We start from the raw sequence: 15,018 nt of genomic DNA, 5'->3' as shown, positions 1-15,018 counted from the left end.
GTGACGTCAGCCTAATTTATATAGTCGCAGGCGAGCCCTACATTAAACCCAAAATTAAAAAATACACTTGTCCTTCCTTGAATATTCACTTTTGGTGTAAATAAAACTAGTAAAAAGCCCGGTTAATGACACAAATGAGTTTGTTTTTTGCAGTTCTTTTTGTCGCCGTAGTCCCTCCCGGTCGACAGGTGGCGCTGCTGCACAAAACCACCCTCAACACATCTGGGTGAATTGTCCCCCTTCCGTAACCACAACCATCTACCAGTCTTATTTGGGACACCAATACCTTCGAAACGCACACAACTCGTGTCTTTTAGAATGGATAACAGCGGTGATGACACGGGAGAGGATGAAACTGAGTGGAATAACAGTTACGTGGATTCCGTCCCGCTCAGACCCGCCGCAGCTTCCGGTAAACTGTGAATACTTTATAAACATGACGTTTATTACCTGGCTTCATGCAGGTAGAAACAGGGTTGTGTCTAACATGCAGCGTGCCAATTATTGTACGTATAATCTGCGTAGTTTCAGATGCAAGCCTCAACAGAACATCAGGAGCAACACCTGGTGAAAGAGTCATCCTGCATTTCGACCTGGACTGCTTCTACGCTCAGGTGGAAATGCTCAGAAACCCTGCACTGAGAGATGTCCCTTTAGGTACACAAAACACGTTATGTGGTGGAAGAAAATATGTTGACAAAAAGAGTTGTGTGGTTCAATAATGTCTCTCAAATCATCAGGTATTCAGCAGAAATACATCATAGTGACCTGCAACTATGTGGCAAGAGGTCACGGGGTCACCAAGCTGATGTCAGTGACTGATGCAAAGCAGAAATGTCCTCAGCTGGTGCTGGTTAAAGGAGAAGACCTGACACACTACAGAGACATTTCGTATAAACTGACAGGTAGGCAGGGTCTGAGCTAACTTAGACTGTCTTCCACTACAAAGTGCAAAATAGTTCACAAAAGATTCGAGGTTCAGGGTTCAGTGGAGAAATCACACACAATACAGAGATGACGCCTCATCTGTCAGATGGAGCCCTAGATCTCTCATCTGTGGGTCCAGGGTGATAGCAGGAAACTAATGATTGATAGAATCAACTCAATATCAGGTTCTGGTGTCAGAGGCTGAACATTTGTGAGTTACAGTAACCTCTAAAATCTACAGTGCAACGCAAAAGCAACATGCTGCCATAGTTACGAGTTCCTCTTTTACACACATTGGTGCGTCAAGCTCTCACTAATCTCTGATGAATGTTTAGTGTATATTTGAGAAATTCAAAATATCATCTACAGTTCCTATTCCTACAGTTCATTTCCTTCCGACCTTTTTCCCGTCCTCCATCCAGAGCTGCTGGTTTCCTTCTGTCCACTGGTAGAGCGGCTGGGATTTGATGAAAACTTCATGGACATCACAAAGATGGTAGAAAGAAGGCTAGCGGAGACGCCGGCGTCCAACCGCTTTTCCTTCAAAGGACACGTGTACAACCACATAAGTGAGTCACACCGGTGTGTGGCTGTACATCTGGCTCACGGAAACCAGGAAATGAGCTTAAACTTAGAGAGATTTGCATTTGACTCTCTGTTTCACACCGCACGGAAACCATACTTTTGGATTCTCTTGTTACGTTTTTTTTTTTTCTTCTCTATTTTCCTGCTCAGGTGCAGACGCCACCAAAGCGAGCGACCACCCGAGGTTGGCTTTAGGTTCGCACGTTGCAGCGGAGCTGAGGGACGCCATCCACGGCAAACTGGGTCTGACCGGCTGCGCGGGCATCGCCACCAGCAAGCTGCTGGCCAAACTGGTGTCGGGCGCCTTCAAACCCAACCAGCAAACCACCCTGCTGCCTGAGAACGTCGGTGACATCATGGGCTCCCTGAGCGGCCTGCGCCAAGTACCGGGTAAACTTTAGTGTGCGTCTTTTTTTTTTAGGTTTTTATGGCACGTGTAACTCCCTTTTTAAAAACATCCCTGACGACATATTCTTTAAGGGGTTGGTCACCAAACAGCGAAGCGACTTCAAGCCCTGGGAATGGTCGGCGTTAAAGACCTTCAGCTCTTCCCGTTGAACGACTTGGCGAAGGAGTTCGGAGGTCCCGCTGCCCGGCGCTTGAGGAGTCTGGCCCTCGGCGTCGATGACTCGCCCGTCGCCCCCACCGGGGCCCCACAGGTAGACAAAAAACGACCTGAAACCTTGTTGTCCCACTTGCTCGATCTCGCCTCACTTTTCCCTAATCAGCATCCCCTTCACGTTTCAGTCTCTCAGTGACGAAGACTCCTTCAAGAAAATGTCAACAACCAGAGAAGTTTCGGAAAAGATCCAAGAGCTCCTGAGTAGTCTGACGGAGAGGTGACCCGTTGGTGGATTGACGGTGGATGTAATTAAAGCTCGATCCACGGAATCTGACCATGGGTTATCTTTTGAACGCTAGGATGCACAAAGATGGCAGGCAGCCTCAAACCCTCCGGCTGACCGTCCGCAGATACTCGGCAACCAACAAGTGGTTCGGGCGGGAGAGCCGACAGTGTCCCATTCCCAACCACGTGGGTCAGAAGATCCCCTCCGGTGAGCCCTGGCTCCCAGGAAGGACACGGTCTCACATCCCCACATCCAACGCGGTGGCTTAACGTGGTGTAACGCGTCCACAGGCGGCGGTGACGGCGTTGCGGTCCGGCAGCTGGTCGCGTTGGCCATGAAGCTCTTCCACAAGATGGTGGACTGCAGCGCCGCCTTCCACCTCACTCTCATCAACGTTTGCTTCAGCAACCTGCAGGCCAGGGGAGCGGCGGCCGGCGGAAGGGGCTCCATAACGTCTTTCTTTACGCAGAGCTCGCCTCCCAAAGGAACGGATATCTTCTCACCGCAAAGTCAGGTAACACGGGTCAAGTAGACTGGGTTTGGGTTACCTATAAACACAAGTTTGTCTCTTTTCTTGTTTTCCAATTGATGAGCAACACGAGACTACATAGAGAATCACATTAAATCAATGAAGAAATGGTTACACAGAAAACAGAACATCAATAATATGGGTAAACGTAACATAAAAGGGTTTTATGAGAGGTTTAAATATTTTGTCTTTCTTTCTGCAGGTAAAGTCAGTGTTTTTGGGGGTTAATTTCCTGCAGTTAGGAGGTGTTTTACACCGTTAACTTAAATAGGGTCAACGATTACACCCTTCTTATTATCTTTTTTTTATTATTCAATTAATGGTTTGGTCGAAGAAAAAATTGAAATGAAAGGGGCTCGATGAAGTCAAATCAAAACCTTTTTCCCAACCAGTGAGCAAATTCCTTATTTTTCCAAAAAAAGGTCCTGCAAAAGTCTCCGGCAGATGACTTCATGCTGATAGAGATCTCCTCCCCTGTCACGCTGTGCTATTAAATGATGCCGACACAATCGTCTCTTCTTCTTACAAATAGTGTTTTGGTTCTTCCGAATTTCCTTTTAATCCTCGCTCTCCAATAGGAGGCCTCCTCTCGGAGTGGGGATAGCGATCATCAGCTCAGCGCTCAGCGCTCGATTACTCAACCGACCCCGCCGCACAAAGCGGGACCCACAGAAATCCCTCGTGGCTCCGGGGCAGATTTTCAAGGGCTTAAAAGAAAACAGAGGCCTGTTGTTGCTTCAAAGAAGCCCCCGCTTGCGAAAGAGTCGCGCGGCACAGCGGGGTCGGGCCCAAAGGTCGCCGTGGCGCGTCCGTTGCCCCCGAACGTCGACGCCGAGGTGTTCGGCCTCCTCCCCGAGGAGATCCAGCGGGAGCTGCTGTCCCACGCCGGCCCTCTTCCACGGGCACCCAGCGACCCCCGGAACCAATCGGCCCAAAGCGCCGGCCCGACCGCCGCGGATCACGAGGCCGAGGCCTCGGGGGCTTTTCCGGCGGGGGACGTCGCGGAGGACGGGAGGCCGCCGGCCCCTCGGCCTCCTGACTGCGAGTTCCCGGGAGGCGTCGACGCCGAGGTGTTTTCACAGCTCCCGGCAGACGTCCGGAGGGAGTTGATGTCCGAGTGGCGGCGACGGAGGCCGGTCCTGAAGACGCCGTCGTCCAGGAGGCCCGCAGACAGGAAGGCCGCAAGGAAAGGCAGCCAGGGAAACAATTTGTTGAAGTATTTTAAACGCAGTTAGAGGGCCAAGCTTGTCGTTTAGGAGAGTGCAAATACACATGTGTCACCTAGAAAAACAGCAGCGTTATGTACGACAACAGGATCAGGCCAAGAATAAGAACATTTAAGAAATAGGAAACGTGGTTATAATTACATTCGACTCAATGTATTGAATTAACAAATTCAATCATTGATTTTGTTAATAAATACGACACACTGAATAGTGGCCGTTAGTCGTTCACTAGCTAAATTCAATGAATGCTTTAAAGATGAATGACCTGTAAATAATTGACCTTTGAATGTTTTTGTCTCGCTTTTGAGTATTTTTCAGTATTATTGTGCGTGTTATTTGCTGGATTGGAATACAAGAGTGTTGTTTATAAAAGTTATCATTATTTCAAAACCTCTCCAAACGGCTTTGATCTCTCTGTGCCCTGAACATAACGTGTGAAACGTCCTTTCACCTCCTCAAGTTACCATGTGCAAAGCAGCACATTCAAACTGTGACGCATACCTTAATTAGATCTTTAGCGTCAGGTTCACTGTTTTCATTCTGTTTGGAGAAGCAGGATTACTTCACTAAGCCTCTAGAAGTGGTGGACTCATTACTCACGATTCCCACAGAGGCTTATTATTCATTGACATCCACCTTTCAAAGAGCCAGAAAACACAAGGTCTGTGAGCACAGGGTCCTGCTGACCTGTGACTCCTGCCTGGATCACATGGAGGTTATCGGGAGGGGGGGGGGGGGGGGGCGTTCAGGACGTGCCATTGCATCACCAATGAGGTTATTTTCGGCAATTCGGGCCCTTCCTCTTTTAAGTTAGACTCCTATAGGTATGTTGCTTTGTGTTGTCATTTTAAGTGGAGCTTTTTGTGTCAGTGGGCGTTTCTTAAGGTCCACGCTGCTGCAGCTTAGAGGGCTCGGCGCGGCCGATTGGCACAGAACACAATGCCATTTTTAAGATGCACGTGGGAAGTGAGTCTAGACTCTCGCTCGTCCTGCTGTTGTGTTACACTCAATGCCCTCATGCACCCTTAAAGTTCTCAATATGCCAAATATGCTTCAGTGTGGTTTGCGGCCATCTCTTTGGGAAAGAAATGTCATTTTTAATGGAGCCCGAGTCCATAAAAAGAGTCACGTCCACCAAACTGTGTTGTTTTTTTTTTTATCCTCTCTCTGTTAAATCTTGGGGGGGGGGGAATCACCAGGCGTGACATTTGACTGCTCATGTGGAAGCCAGCTCGAGTCATGCGCCGGCCCCTTCTCTTCATCAGGGCCTAATGAGCGTGGAGCTGTGACGTCCCGCTAAGCCTAACGCAGCCTCAGACTGAAGGAAGCCAAGCTCGCGGGGAGGAACTGTTCCACACGTCTTTTCTGCTGTTTTCCTCGTGCGATTTCACCTCTCCCAACTCTCCTGGTTCCACCGAAGCAGCCCCAGCGTTGCACTGTGAGTTCATCTGAGTGTGTGTGTGTGTGTGTGTGTGTGTGTGTGTGCAGCCCTCTGCTGCACTATGGCTGAGTGGGACTACGACTACCTGATCAAGCTGCTGGCCCTGGGGGACTCTGGGGTGGGAAAGACCACGTTCCTCTACAGTTACACCGACAACAAGTTACAAGTTCAACCCCAAGTTCACCACCACGGTGGGCATCGACTTCCGGGAGAAGAGAGTGGTGAGTGACGCTCGCCGCCGTCGTATGTGGGATTCTTGATTTTTTTTTGGGGGGGGGGGGGGGATGCGTGGAACTAAAGTGGTTTGGTTCAGATGTACGCAGGGAGGGGGCAGATGGGAAGACCGAGAAGAACTTCAAAGTGCACCTTCAGCTTTGGGACACAGCGGGGCAAGAGAGGTAAATTTATCCTTTTATGTTGCAAACGTCTTATTTTAAATATTTCTGACTTTGGCTACTCCTAACCTCTAACGGATCTGAACAAAATAAGCGCAGGCTGTTGGGAGTGTCCCCAGTGTAATGAATAAAGCAAAACGCCGCGTTTTAGATGCTGTCTCTTTAAGGTCCCTCCCCAAAAAGCCCAGTCTTCTACTAATGGATGATTTTAACGCCAAATCATGCATTCGTTTTTTTTAATGTTTTACTCGAGAATACAAATCTCAAGCTCGTGGGGGCGCTAAAGGGAAAGGTCAGGGGGTCGCCAAAATCCCATGCCGGGGGGTCCATGGATGGCGTTACAAGATATTGGACAAACTATCGGACAGATATTTCTTTCTGGGACAAATAGAGCTTTACACTTGACAAATAATCACTTGTTTAGGTTCCGCAGCCTCACCACCGCTTTCTTCAGAGACGCCATGGGCTTCCTGCTGATGTTCGACCTGACAAGTCAGCAAAGCTTCCTCAACGTCAGGAACTGGATGAGTACGTGTCTTCTCCCCCCCCCCCCCCCCCCCCCCCCCCACGCTGCAGATCGATATTCTCAGTTGGATCAACTCAGCGGGGGAATGTCAAAGTTGAGACGTCTTTTGGGGATTTTCTCCTCGTTTCAGGTCAGCTGCAGGCCAACGCGTACTGCGACAGCCCTGACATCGTGCTGGTGGGCACTAAGGCAGACCTGCTGGACGTGAGGGATGTTCAGGCCAGACAGGCCAGAGACCTGGCGGAGAGATACGGGTGAGGCACAAGATGACGTGGAGTGTTGGATTAAACGGATCTAAGCCGAGGTAGATGGTCGCCCTCAGTTGAGTCAGTTTAGGGATGGCGTAGTACTTTACCTCTTCCACCGGTCCACCACACGGTGGTGCTAGTGAGCCGCCCATCTCCCTCCTGAGCATTTAATATCTGATTCAGGGCAGTGGTCTCCAAACTGTCCACCAAAAGTCCCGAGAGGAATGTGGGTTGGTCATGAAATAAGTGAAAGGAAACTTTTGCTTTTTAGAGTTTTGCTTTTTTTTTTTTTTTTTTACTGAATAGTTTCACCTGAATTCACCCTAGGTACACTAACGCCTCTCTCCGCTTCCCCTCAGCATCCCGTACTTTGAGACGAGTGCGGTGTCGGGTGTGGACGTGGACCAGGCGGTGACCACCCTGCTGGACCTGGTGATGAAGCGGATGGAGCAGAGCGCCCAGGTGGTGCCCAGCTCCGAACCCAACGGCAGCCCCGTCGCCAGCCGCGAAGTCCAGGAGGCTCCCGTCAGGCGGCCGTGTGCCTGCTGATGTTCCTGCGTGAATTCCTCACTTCACATCTGCTGTCCGTCACGTAATTTATCACAGCCTGTGCATTCTGAGAGGAGAGAGAGAGGGAGAGAGAGAGGAACAGCGTACAACACAGTAAGACCAATCTGTCAGGTAGCGAGTGATTATTGGTATTGTAAGAACTTGGATGCTTTAAATGCATCAAGTGGTCGTTTTCCAGGTGAAAATTCCATTCATCATCGGAGGAAAATACTGTTTTTATTTGACACATTGAGCCATTGATGAAAGGAATATGCAGGCACATAACGTATATTTATCATGGATTATAATCAAAAACACTTAAGACATGGTTACATTTCTTATATGAATGATCGTTTTTGTTAGAACAACCAAGAGAGCAAAGTCATTGACATGATCTATGACTTTTTTTCTTCTTTTTTTTTTTACGACATGTACATACTAAGCAGCCAAGCTTTTTTTAATGCATTATGGAACAAAGTTGGCATGCAGATTGAACACAAGTACAAGAATGTTAAAGGGTTGTTGGAACAAATCCTGTATAGTGCTGCGTTTGGAATGAAGATTTTTTGTTTAGGGTTATTTATATGTCCCTGTGTTGTCATTTACATGTAATGCACTAAAAGCTATACCGGTATTCGGACTGGAAATACAATCCTCACAGACTTTGTTAGCATCATTATTGTTTAAACACATTCTACACATAGATTATGTTTAAAATAAGACAGAAAAGTAAAATGACCTGCATTCATGTCAGTGGATTCTATAGAAGGACATTCATGGAGTCATAAAGAAAATAAAACGATACAATAAAAATAAAAAGAAGATTTGTGTGCCACAAAAAGTGTTAATTCAACATCAAAAAAGGAGACAATCCAATAATTGTACACTAATACTTTTTAGTTGTCACCAATCGATCTTTCTGAAGCTAAAATGTCTCCTTTGAACACACTGTCTTTGGTGAACCTACAAAACATTCCTATGGAAGGAGCACAGAAATGATCATACGTGTAGCTGTGACGTCCCGATGAAACATCTATAATTCTAATGAGTTCAATTAAACAACCGTCTATTCAGCTAAAATGTTGTTGTTTTTTTGATCGGTTATGTAGATTCATGGTGGCGACTGCGTGGAGACGAGACTCAACATTCTGAAATGTTTCAGAAAACCCCCCCCCCAAAAAAAAACCCCAACAAGAATCACTCATTCCTAACCCTTCGGCCTTGTTAGCAGAGTCATGAGACGTGTGTCATGTGGCCGGCTTTCCACGCCCCCCCCCTCCTCATCCCCCCCCCCCCCTCAAAAGGCACCCGTCTGCATCGCTCAGGCATGACTGGGTGGACTGTTTTGCAAGAACCCCCCCCCCCCCGATTATCTACATTTACAAAAAAATAAAGCTTGTTAATTTTGTGAGTCGATCTTCAGGGGTTTGGTCCCACGTGGAATATATTTGGGTTCTATTTTCAGCTTTCGAACGCCTCTCATATGAAGACATTCTTAAGGAATACACCCACCGCGTTACAAACAATAGCAAATAACCACAATTCCCCCCCTCAAAACGCTCTTCAAAAAGGGTTGTATAAAAACTAGCCTAAAACATTTGTCTGTGCCTCTCATGCAAATGTAATTCAGATGGATCATGCTACTAATACGAGACGCAGTAGGTCATGTGACATTCATTCATTTCTTCGCTTTCCGTCACAAATATTGGCTTCAGTATGGTTACATCATTTCCCCAGTCAACAAAACGCTGTGTAACAAATAGAGTATCTGGTTCTTTAGTCATTTTTCCTAATTGAATTAGTGGTAAACCTTGGGTGTTGAAATGATGTCTTTTCCTGCTGTTTTTTTGCCACGTTAGCGCCAGGATTTAAGTCACGAGAAGCTGTGGTACCCTCTGCTGCCTCTTCTTTGCTAAATGTCTTACAACTAGTTGTTTCTGCTGTAAATATTTACACAGACTAAACTGCTGGTGCAATAGTTTTGGTATAGCTGATTGAAACCAAGTGACAAAGTTATTCAGCATATAAGATCTGATTAGGTTTAAGAGTAAAAAAGTTCATGTTGAGTTCCGCACATCTGAAATGTGCGATAATGTAAACTTTGGAGATGTGAAATCGCACGGCAGAAATAATACTTATACGCAGATGACTTTATGACTTTTATCTGCCAATTGCGCTAAACTGCATGAATACTAAATTAGTTGAGGAACGTCTACATAACATAATATGAAGCCAAGTCATACATTTATAAACTCTTTAAATTCTGAACAAAGATAATGAGGAAATACTTCAGTTTGGGAAGATTTGCCACCTCTATTTTGTCTACAGTGGGTTAACTGAGTTTAGACCAGAAAAAAATGAAGCAAAAGTAATCTGGCACTATAGAAAAGGTAAGAAAATCTGATCTAATATCTAAACTTCACTATAACCACTTTATGTCCCTTTTTATTTTTTTTACATAAAATCTCCGTAAAAAGGACAATTTGTGTTTTCTTTCTTGGCCCAAATGAGTTCCTGAGGTCTTGTTGTCACTTTAAGGTTGAAGGTTATTCACACACAAACTTAGGAACGGATTTACAAACAGCTGGTGCAACTTTAGCCCAAATACGTGACTCTCATGTGTTGATGTTACATTGGAATCAACGTGTGTTCGCAAAACTTACTGCTGTTTGGGGGTATTTCTAAAAACTCTCAACAAATGTGCTTGCTTGATTTGTACATACATACATGTATGGAAACATAAGGAAGGTTTAAAATCAATGACCCGTTTCTTTGTAATTGATTTTACTTTCTATTTCAAAACTGCATCTCTGTGGTTATAATTTTTTTTAATTGTTTAGTGATCCATATTGTTAAAAATACCGTAACAACAGCGGTAAGTGTTGTTTCACAACATTCTGAAAATCAAGTCTCTGTGACACAAATGTAGCCGCTAGCGTGGCAATGGACTTGTTGGAACTCATGTTTAAATCTCTTATAGTCTCAAAACCTAATGTAGGCCGGTACCATTTTCTAAATGCTGTATTTTATTGACACCCTATCGTTCTGCCCATGAATTTATGGCTTGTTGTTGGAATGTCAAATACTATTCCAAAGGTCAGAGAATCTCCCAAAAACTATAAGCTGGCAGTCTCACACGTCGACAGGATGCAAAGGACACACTAGTACACGTATGTACATACAGTACATATATATGATGTATATAGATATATCTATATATATATACGGTACGGTAAACAAATACCATCTTCCAGAGCAGTGCAGATTGTCTGACAACCTCAGACTGGGAAGAAAAAAAAAAGGTCTAAAAACAGGAAATGCACCTCTCTGTGAGGCCTTGGATCTGATTGCAGAAAAACACTGAACTAACTCCATCCCTGAGATTAGGCAGTGATTTCAGTGCACAGACTCAATCAACACTGTGTTAAACCCAACTGGAAGATCAACCCCCACCCTCTTCCCCCGACAGTCGTGAGCGTGCAGCCGTGCAAAGGAGAGCCGTGGAAGCAACAGAGCAGCGCCGAAGACAACCACACACACGAATATATGAGTATAAATGAGTGACGACGCCGGGCAGCGTGGCGTGTGTGTGTGTGTTGTTGGAACGCGAGGGGCGTCGTAAACTGCCCGAACACTTAAGCATGCATCGCGGATCACAGCGGGAGCGGATCTCTGGAGTCACACACCCCCCCCCCCCCCCCCCCGCCTCTGGTTAAAGAAGCCTAGGAGCAGTGCGTCAGGCTGAGTTTGATCACGCCGTCCCTGTGCAGCTTGTAGAGCAGCTTGAACTCGCTGGGCAGCTGGTGGGTCTCCTGCCACTTGGTGGTGAATTTGGTCCCCTTCTTGTCGTAGTAGTGGTAAGGCAGGTCGTTGCCCGTGTTGGGGTCCCAGCCGAAGGGCCAGAAGCCGTAGAGGTGGATCTCGTCGCACATGGCGGACGCCAGCGTGTACATGAGGATCCCCGTGCTGAGGCGCTTCGGGGAGAGGTTCTTAGTCTTCCAGTATCTGTGGGCGGGAGGGGGTGGGGGTGGGGGGGACACACAAGTCAACCATCCGAAATCAGACATTGCTTTAAAAAAGCAGCATTAAAAGATGAATCCTTCCTCACCGTAATCCACCATAATCCCACTTCCCTAATGAGTGTATGCAGGGGTGGAATGTAACAAAGTACATTTACTCAAGGATAGTCCTTTGTTTAATTTGCACATTTGAGATACTTGCAATTACTCTCTATTTTTTATGCAACTATATATTTCTACTTCCCTAAATCTCAGAGTAACGTTAGTGTTAGTGAGTGGTTGACACACTGTTGGATGTGTAAACAGGGAACGGTTTTGGCCATTTCCATTTAGAAGGCGTCCTCTGATGTTCAATCCTGTATTGCTTGTTTCTCCTACCATCCCAGCGACCAAATATGTAACTGTCATTTAAGTCAACTGGATATTTCATATTCAATGATGAAGGTCTAAATGGTGGTTACATTTTTTTTAGTGCCGGATATCGTGCTATGAAAAGAATTTATGCTATTTAACATCAGTTTGACTATATCATGTTAATATTAGCCCAAATGAAGTAAAATGTCTGGCCCCAAAGTAGTCAAATGATCAATAATTAAACTAAAGTTACCATGCATACGTTTTTTAACTGTTAAATTTAAACTCCAAAAGCCGTGGCCCGGTTTAAACTTTCCATTCAGTCCCGATTAGATCGACACTCTTACTTGTTGACGTCGTGCATGATGTTTCCCGGCCAGGCCAGCTCGACCTTCAGCTGCCCCTTGTGCTCCACAAAGAAGTCCACCAGGGTCCTGGTCACCGTGGCCGACGTGTGCAGGAAGAAGGCCGGGATCCACAGGATGGCTCCCTCCAGCTTCTTCAGGTTGAGGAAGAAATTGTTCCTGTCTTGGATGGTCAGCAGGTTGTTGTAGTACCTCTCCAGGATGCTGGGGTTGAAGGTGGTGAGGTTGGTCTTCTTGCCCACGTCCTTGGAGTACACCTCCGTGGGGGCGAAGTTGCAGCGGAAGACAAAGTCGGCCTGGTCGATCTCCGGGCCGCAGTGGCTTCCGGTCAGGATGCCGCTGTTGCCCACCACGGCGCACACGCTGTAGTGCTTGTTGCGGATGGGGGAGGCGTCCGGCAGCAGGGACTTCAGGTTGTTGCTGATGGAGAAGACGTACTTGTGGCTGGAGTAGTCGAAGTGCATCAGCTGGCCGACGCGCACGCTGCTCTTCGTGAGGGAGAAGTTGGTGGGAATGTCGATGTAGCTGAAGATGTCCTTCCTGAAAGGAGACAGAAATATGGTGTAGAAATGGTGTAGAAATGGTGTAGAGTATTATTATTCATACGTTCATGTGTAAAAGCAGGATCTCATTGTTGTAGCCGTTTGAGATCAAGCTCATTTATTACTTCTTAGTGTAGCACTGAAAATGATTTATAATATTAATTCATCTGCTGATTGTTTTCTCCATTAGTGGATTAGTCGTTTGGTTTATAACACTTCTAAAAATAGTGACAAATGCACCACAATTACCCAAAGGGACACCTTCACAATCCTTTGTTTTTTCAACCAACATTTCAAACCGCAAATTATTAAAAAAGGGAAAGCAGCAACTTCTCACATCTGAAAAGTGGAAATTATGAAAATGTCATTATTGTAGCAATTCCATTTAAATGTATTTTGATTGATTTAGAGCTCTTATATGCATAAATCTCCATTTTTAAACAAAGGCATTCAGACATTAAAATAGTTATTGGCGTAGAAGTCAAATTTGGAATGAAAAGACTCAAGTAAGACACAAATTCCTCATGAACTGTTTGTCCTCCGGTGGCCTTTGACGTATAAGAGCTTTAACTGAAACAGAGCAACACCTACTGATTATCCAACAGGAAGACAAATAGAAGAAAAAGAAGAGGCAGACTTAAAAATATTTTGTCTCTCACTTCTGCAGATGAAAAGCCGTCTTGTTGAACTTCCATTTGGACGGTTTTCCTTGGAGCTCCTCATTCAGGGCGTTGGTTAACGGGATGAAGGAGGGGTCCAGGAAATTCATGGCAAACTGAGACCTGAAAACCATAAGAAATATGTATCATCCTCCTTTGTGTTTGTTTTTGTGTTCGTCTTGTTTCACAAAGGGATACAAAAGGATTCAGGAGATTCTCTGAGGTGTCCTTGTGTTTTAATATTTCAACGGAAACCCATTTAAATATATGTGAAGCAATTAATCCTTCTATGATTTATTAATCTGATCTTTTGGGTCAACAACTCGTGGGTTGTTAAATTGTTGAAAATCCCTTTGACTGGTTTAACCCCTTAGAGAAGCTTATACCTTCTGGAAAAGGTCTGCATTGGATGAAACACCATCCCTTTATAGACAATTTACTAACATTTCAAATGCCAGATTAGATGGATGTAAAGCAAGTGGACTGTAATCAAATATCTCTTTGAGAGGGGTGAAGTATAGAGAAAAATCTAATGAAAACACATTACTATTTAGTATTTCCGAATTGAACGTAAAATTCAATTGGTAAATGTACCTTTGAGGCGCCTCAATTGGATGCGATGTTGCTGATAAAGCAACCATTTGTAGTCCAAGCACCTCCCTGCGCTGTATTTTACACATGCATCGCCCATGGCAACAGCATCAGCACCTGGACAGCTCACCGTTTGATTGAGGGGAAGCTTTCGGCCCAAATTGATGGGGAAAGTGACGAGTTGAGCTGGCACATCACGCACGCAGGTTGAATGGTGCACACAAGGCCCAACTCAGCCGTGTGTGTTCAATTCACAGCCACAACCACAACAACAACAACAACAACAAGAATCTGCATCCCCACTGCGATTAACACTCACCGAAACCCTGCGTGGAACATGATCCTCGGGCCTCCCATGTAATATTTGGAGGAGCCAAAGAGACTGTCTTTTCTGAGGGACACATAGCTGATGAGCGACAGTATGAGCACGGCGACGCACAGGATAACCAACCCCAGGGCCTTGGCGATGCGGACCATCTTGGGTGCGTTTTCATTCCCTGTAACGTAGCTGCAGCGAGGCGTTGGCCTGTGTTGTCGTCGGCCGGGTCGGCTCACCGCGCGTCCGCGAGGAACACACGAACGGCCACTCCGGTGCTCGTGCAATCCTTAAATAAAAAAGAGAGGACGGCCGGCGGTGCAAGTCGGCTGCATGGTGGAGATGCCGCGGTTCGGTCCACTCTCATTGCCCCGCGACTGCTTCTCCTGCTGCGGCCGCTGCTGCACGCTGCGCGGCGACTCGCCTCCGGACCGCCGGTTTAATCATGGAGATGGAGAGCCAGGAATGCGTGTCAACACGCCCAGCGGAGGTACAAGACAAGCCCCTTCCTCCACCAGCAGCATCACCATCCCCACGCACAAACACGCACGCGCGAACGCGCACAGTGAGACAGGCTTCGCTGCATGGAGGGAAGCTTGTCCAATAATAAAATGTTCTATAGTTAAAACAAAAGGAAATCCTCCTTTACCTGAACAGTACCAGATACACAACAACGACACAACTAATGCACAGACGCATTGATTATTATAATTCGAAAATATAACATAATTTAATTTGAAATGCGCCATTCTTACTTTTGGTACCAGATGGTAACACTTCAATGCACGACCTTTTTTTGTATCTAAGTATATCTGAATTGTGATAATGTGATATATGTTGATAGTGTTATACTTAAGTATTTATTCCACCACTGAATTTTTAAATTAAATCGGGTTTT

At 46.0% G+C, this 15,018-nt stretch overlaps 2 protein-coding genes and 1 pseudogene across 4 annotated transcripts; 2 read left to right on the top strand and 1 right to left on the bottom strand.

The window, feature by feature from the left end:
* The first annotated feature begins 186 nt into the window (after positions 1-186).
* Positions 187-5,515, top strand: poli (polymerase (DNA directed) iota). Of its 3 annotated transcripts, none has more exons than XM_037481989.2 (10): positions 187-412; positions 526-657; positions 741-905; positions 1,350-1,496; positions 1,663-1,902; positions 1,993-2,171; positions 2,260-2,351; positions 2,434-2,567; positions 2,651-2,874; positions 5,381-5,515. In XM_037481989.2, exons 1-10 carry the CDS (start codon positions 319-321, stop codon positions 5,402-5,404), a joined length of 1,431 nt encoding a protein of 476 aa, XP_037337886.2. In that variant the 5' UTR covers positions 187-318; the 3' UTR covers positions 5,405-5,515. The 3 variants fall into 3 exon arrangements, with proteins under 3 accessions (XP_037337886.2, XP_037337884.2, XP_037337885.2); XM_037481987.2 differs by lacking the exon at positions 5,381-5,515 and adding an exon at positions 3,468-4,784; XM_037481988.2 differs by lacking the exon at positions 5,381-5,515 and adding an exon at positions 3,312-3,607.
* A 93-nt stretch (positions 5,516-5,608) lies between these two features.
* Positions 5,609-8,548, top strand: LOC119224733 (ras-related protein Rab-27B-like; annotated as a pseudogene).
* Positions 8,549-9,432: 884 nt separating this feature from the next.
* On the bottom strand, positions 9,433-14,708 carry LOC119224727 (sia-alpha-2,3-Gal-beta-1,4-GlcNAc-R:alpha 2,8-sialyltransferase-like). Its single transcript, XM_037481982.2, has 4 exons — positions 14,124-14,708; positions 13,214-13,336; positions 11,995-12,552; positions 9,433-11,279 (listed from the first exon to the last, which is right to left on the bottom strand). Exons 1-4 carry the CDS (start codon positions 14,279-14,281, stop codon positions 10,997-10,999), a joined length of 1,122 nt encoding a protein of 373 aa, XP_037337879.1. The 5' UTR covers positions 14,282-14,708; the 3' UTR covers positions 9,433-10,996.
* Between the last annotated feature and the right edge of the window lie 310 nt (positions 14,709-15,018).

This window comes from Pungitius pungitius, chromosome 5 (genome assembly GCF_949316345.1).
Source record: "Pungitius pungitius chromosome 5, fPunPun2.1, whole genome shotgun sequence".
Classification (NCBI taxonomy): Eukaryota; Metazoa; Chordata; class Actinopteri; order Perciformes; family Gasterosteidae; genus Pungitius; species Pungitius pungitius.
This window is presented reverse-complemented; position numbering and strand designations above follow the sequence as displayed.

Bases quoted from the DNA above. Each gene is read 5' to 3' on its own strand.
- poli (XM_037481987.2), top strand. From the start codon at position 319: ATGGATAACAGCGGTGATGACACGGGAGAGGATGAAACTGAGTGGAAT. The intron at 658-740 runs GTACACAAAACA...TCAAATCATCAG, and splicing joins ACTGAGAGATGTCCCTTTAG to GTATTCAGCAGAAATACATC. The intron at 2,352-2,433 runs GTGACCCGTTGG...TTTGAACGCTAG, and splicing joins CTGAGTAGTCTGACGGAGAG to GATGCACAAAGATGGCAGGC.
- LOC119224727 (XM_037481982.2), bottom strand. From the start codon at position 14,281: ATGGTCCGCATCGCCAAGGCCCTGGGGTTGGTTATCCTGTGCGTCGCC. The intron at 13,337-14,123 runs GTGAGTGTTAAT...TATGGTTTTCAG, and splicing joins ATGTTCCACGCAGGGTTTCG to GTCTCAGTTTGCCATGAATT. The intron at 12,553-13,213 runs GTGAGAGACAAA...GTCTCCTTTCAG, and splicing joins ACGGCTTTTCATCTGCAGAA to GAAGGACATCTTCAGCTACA.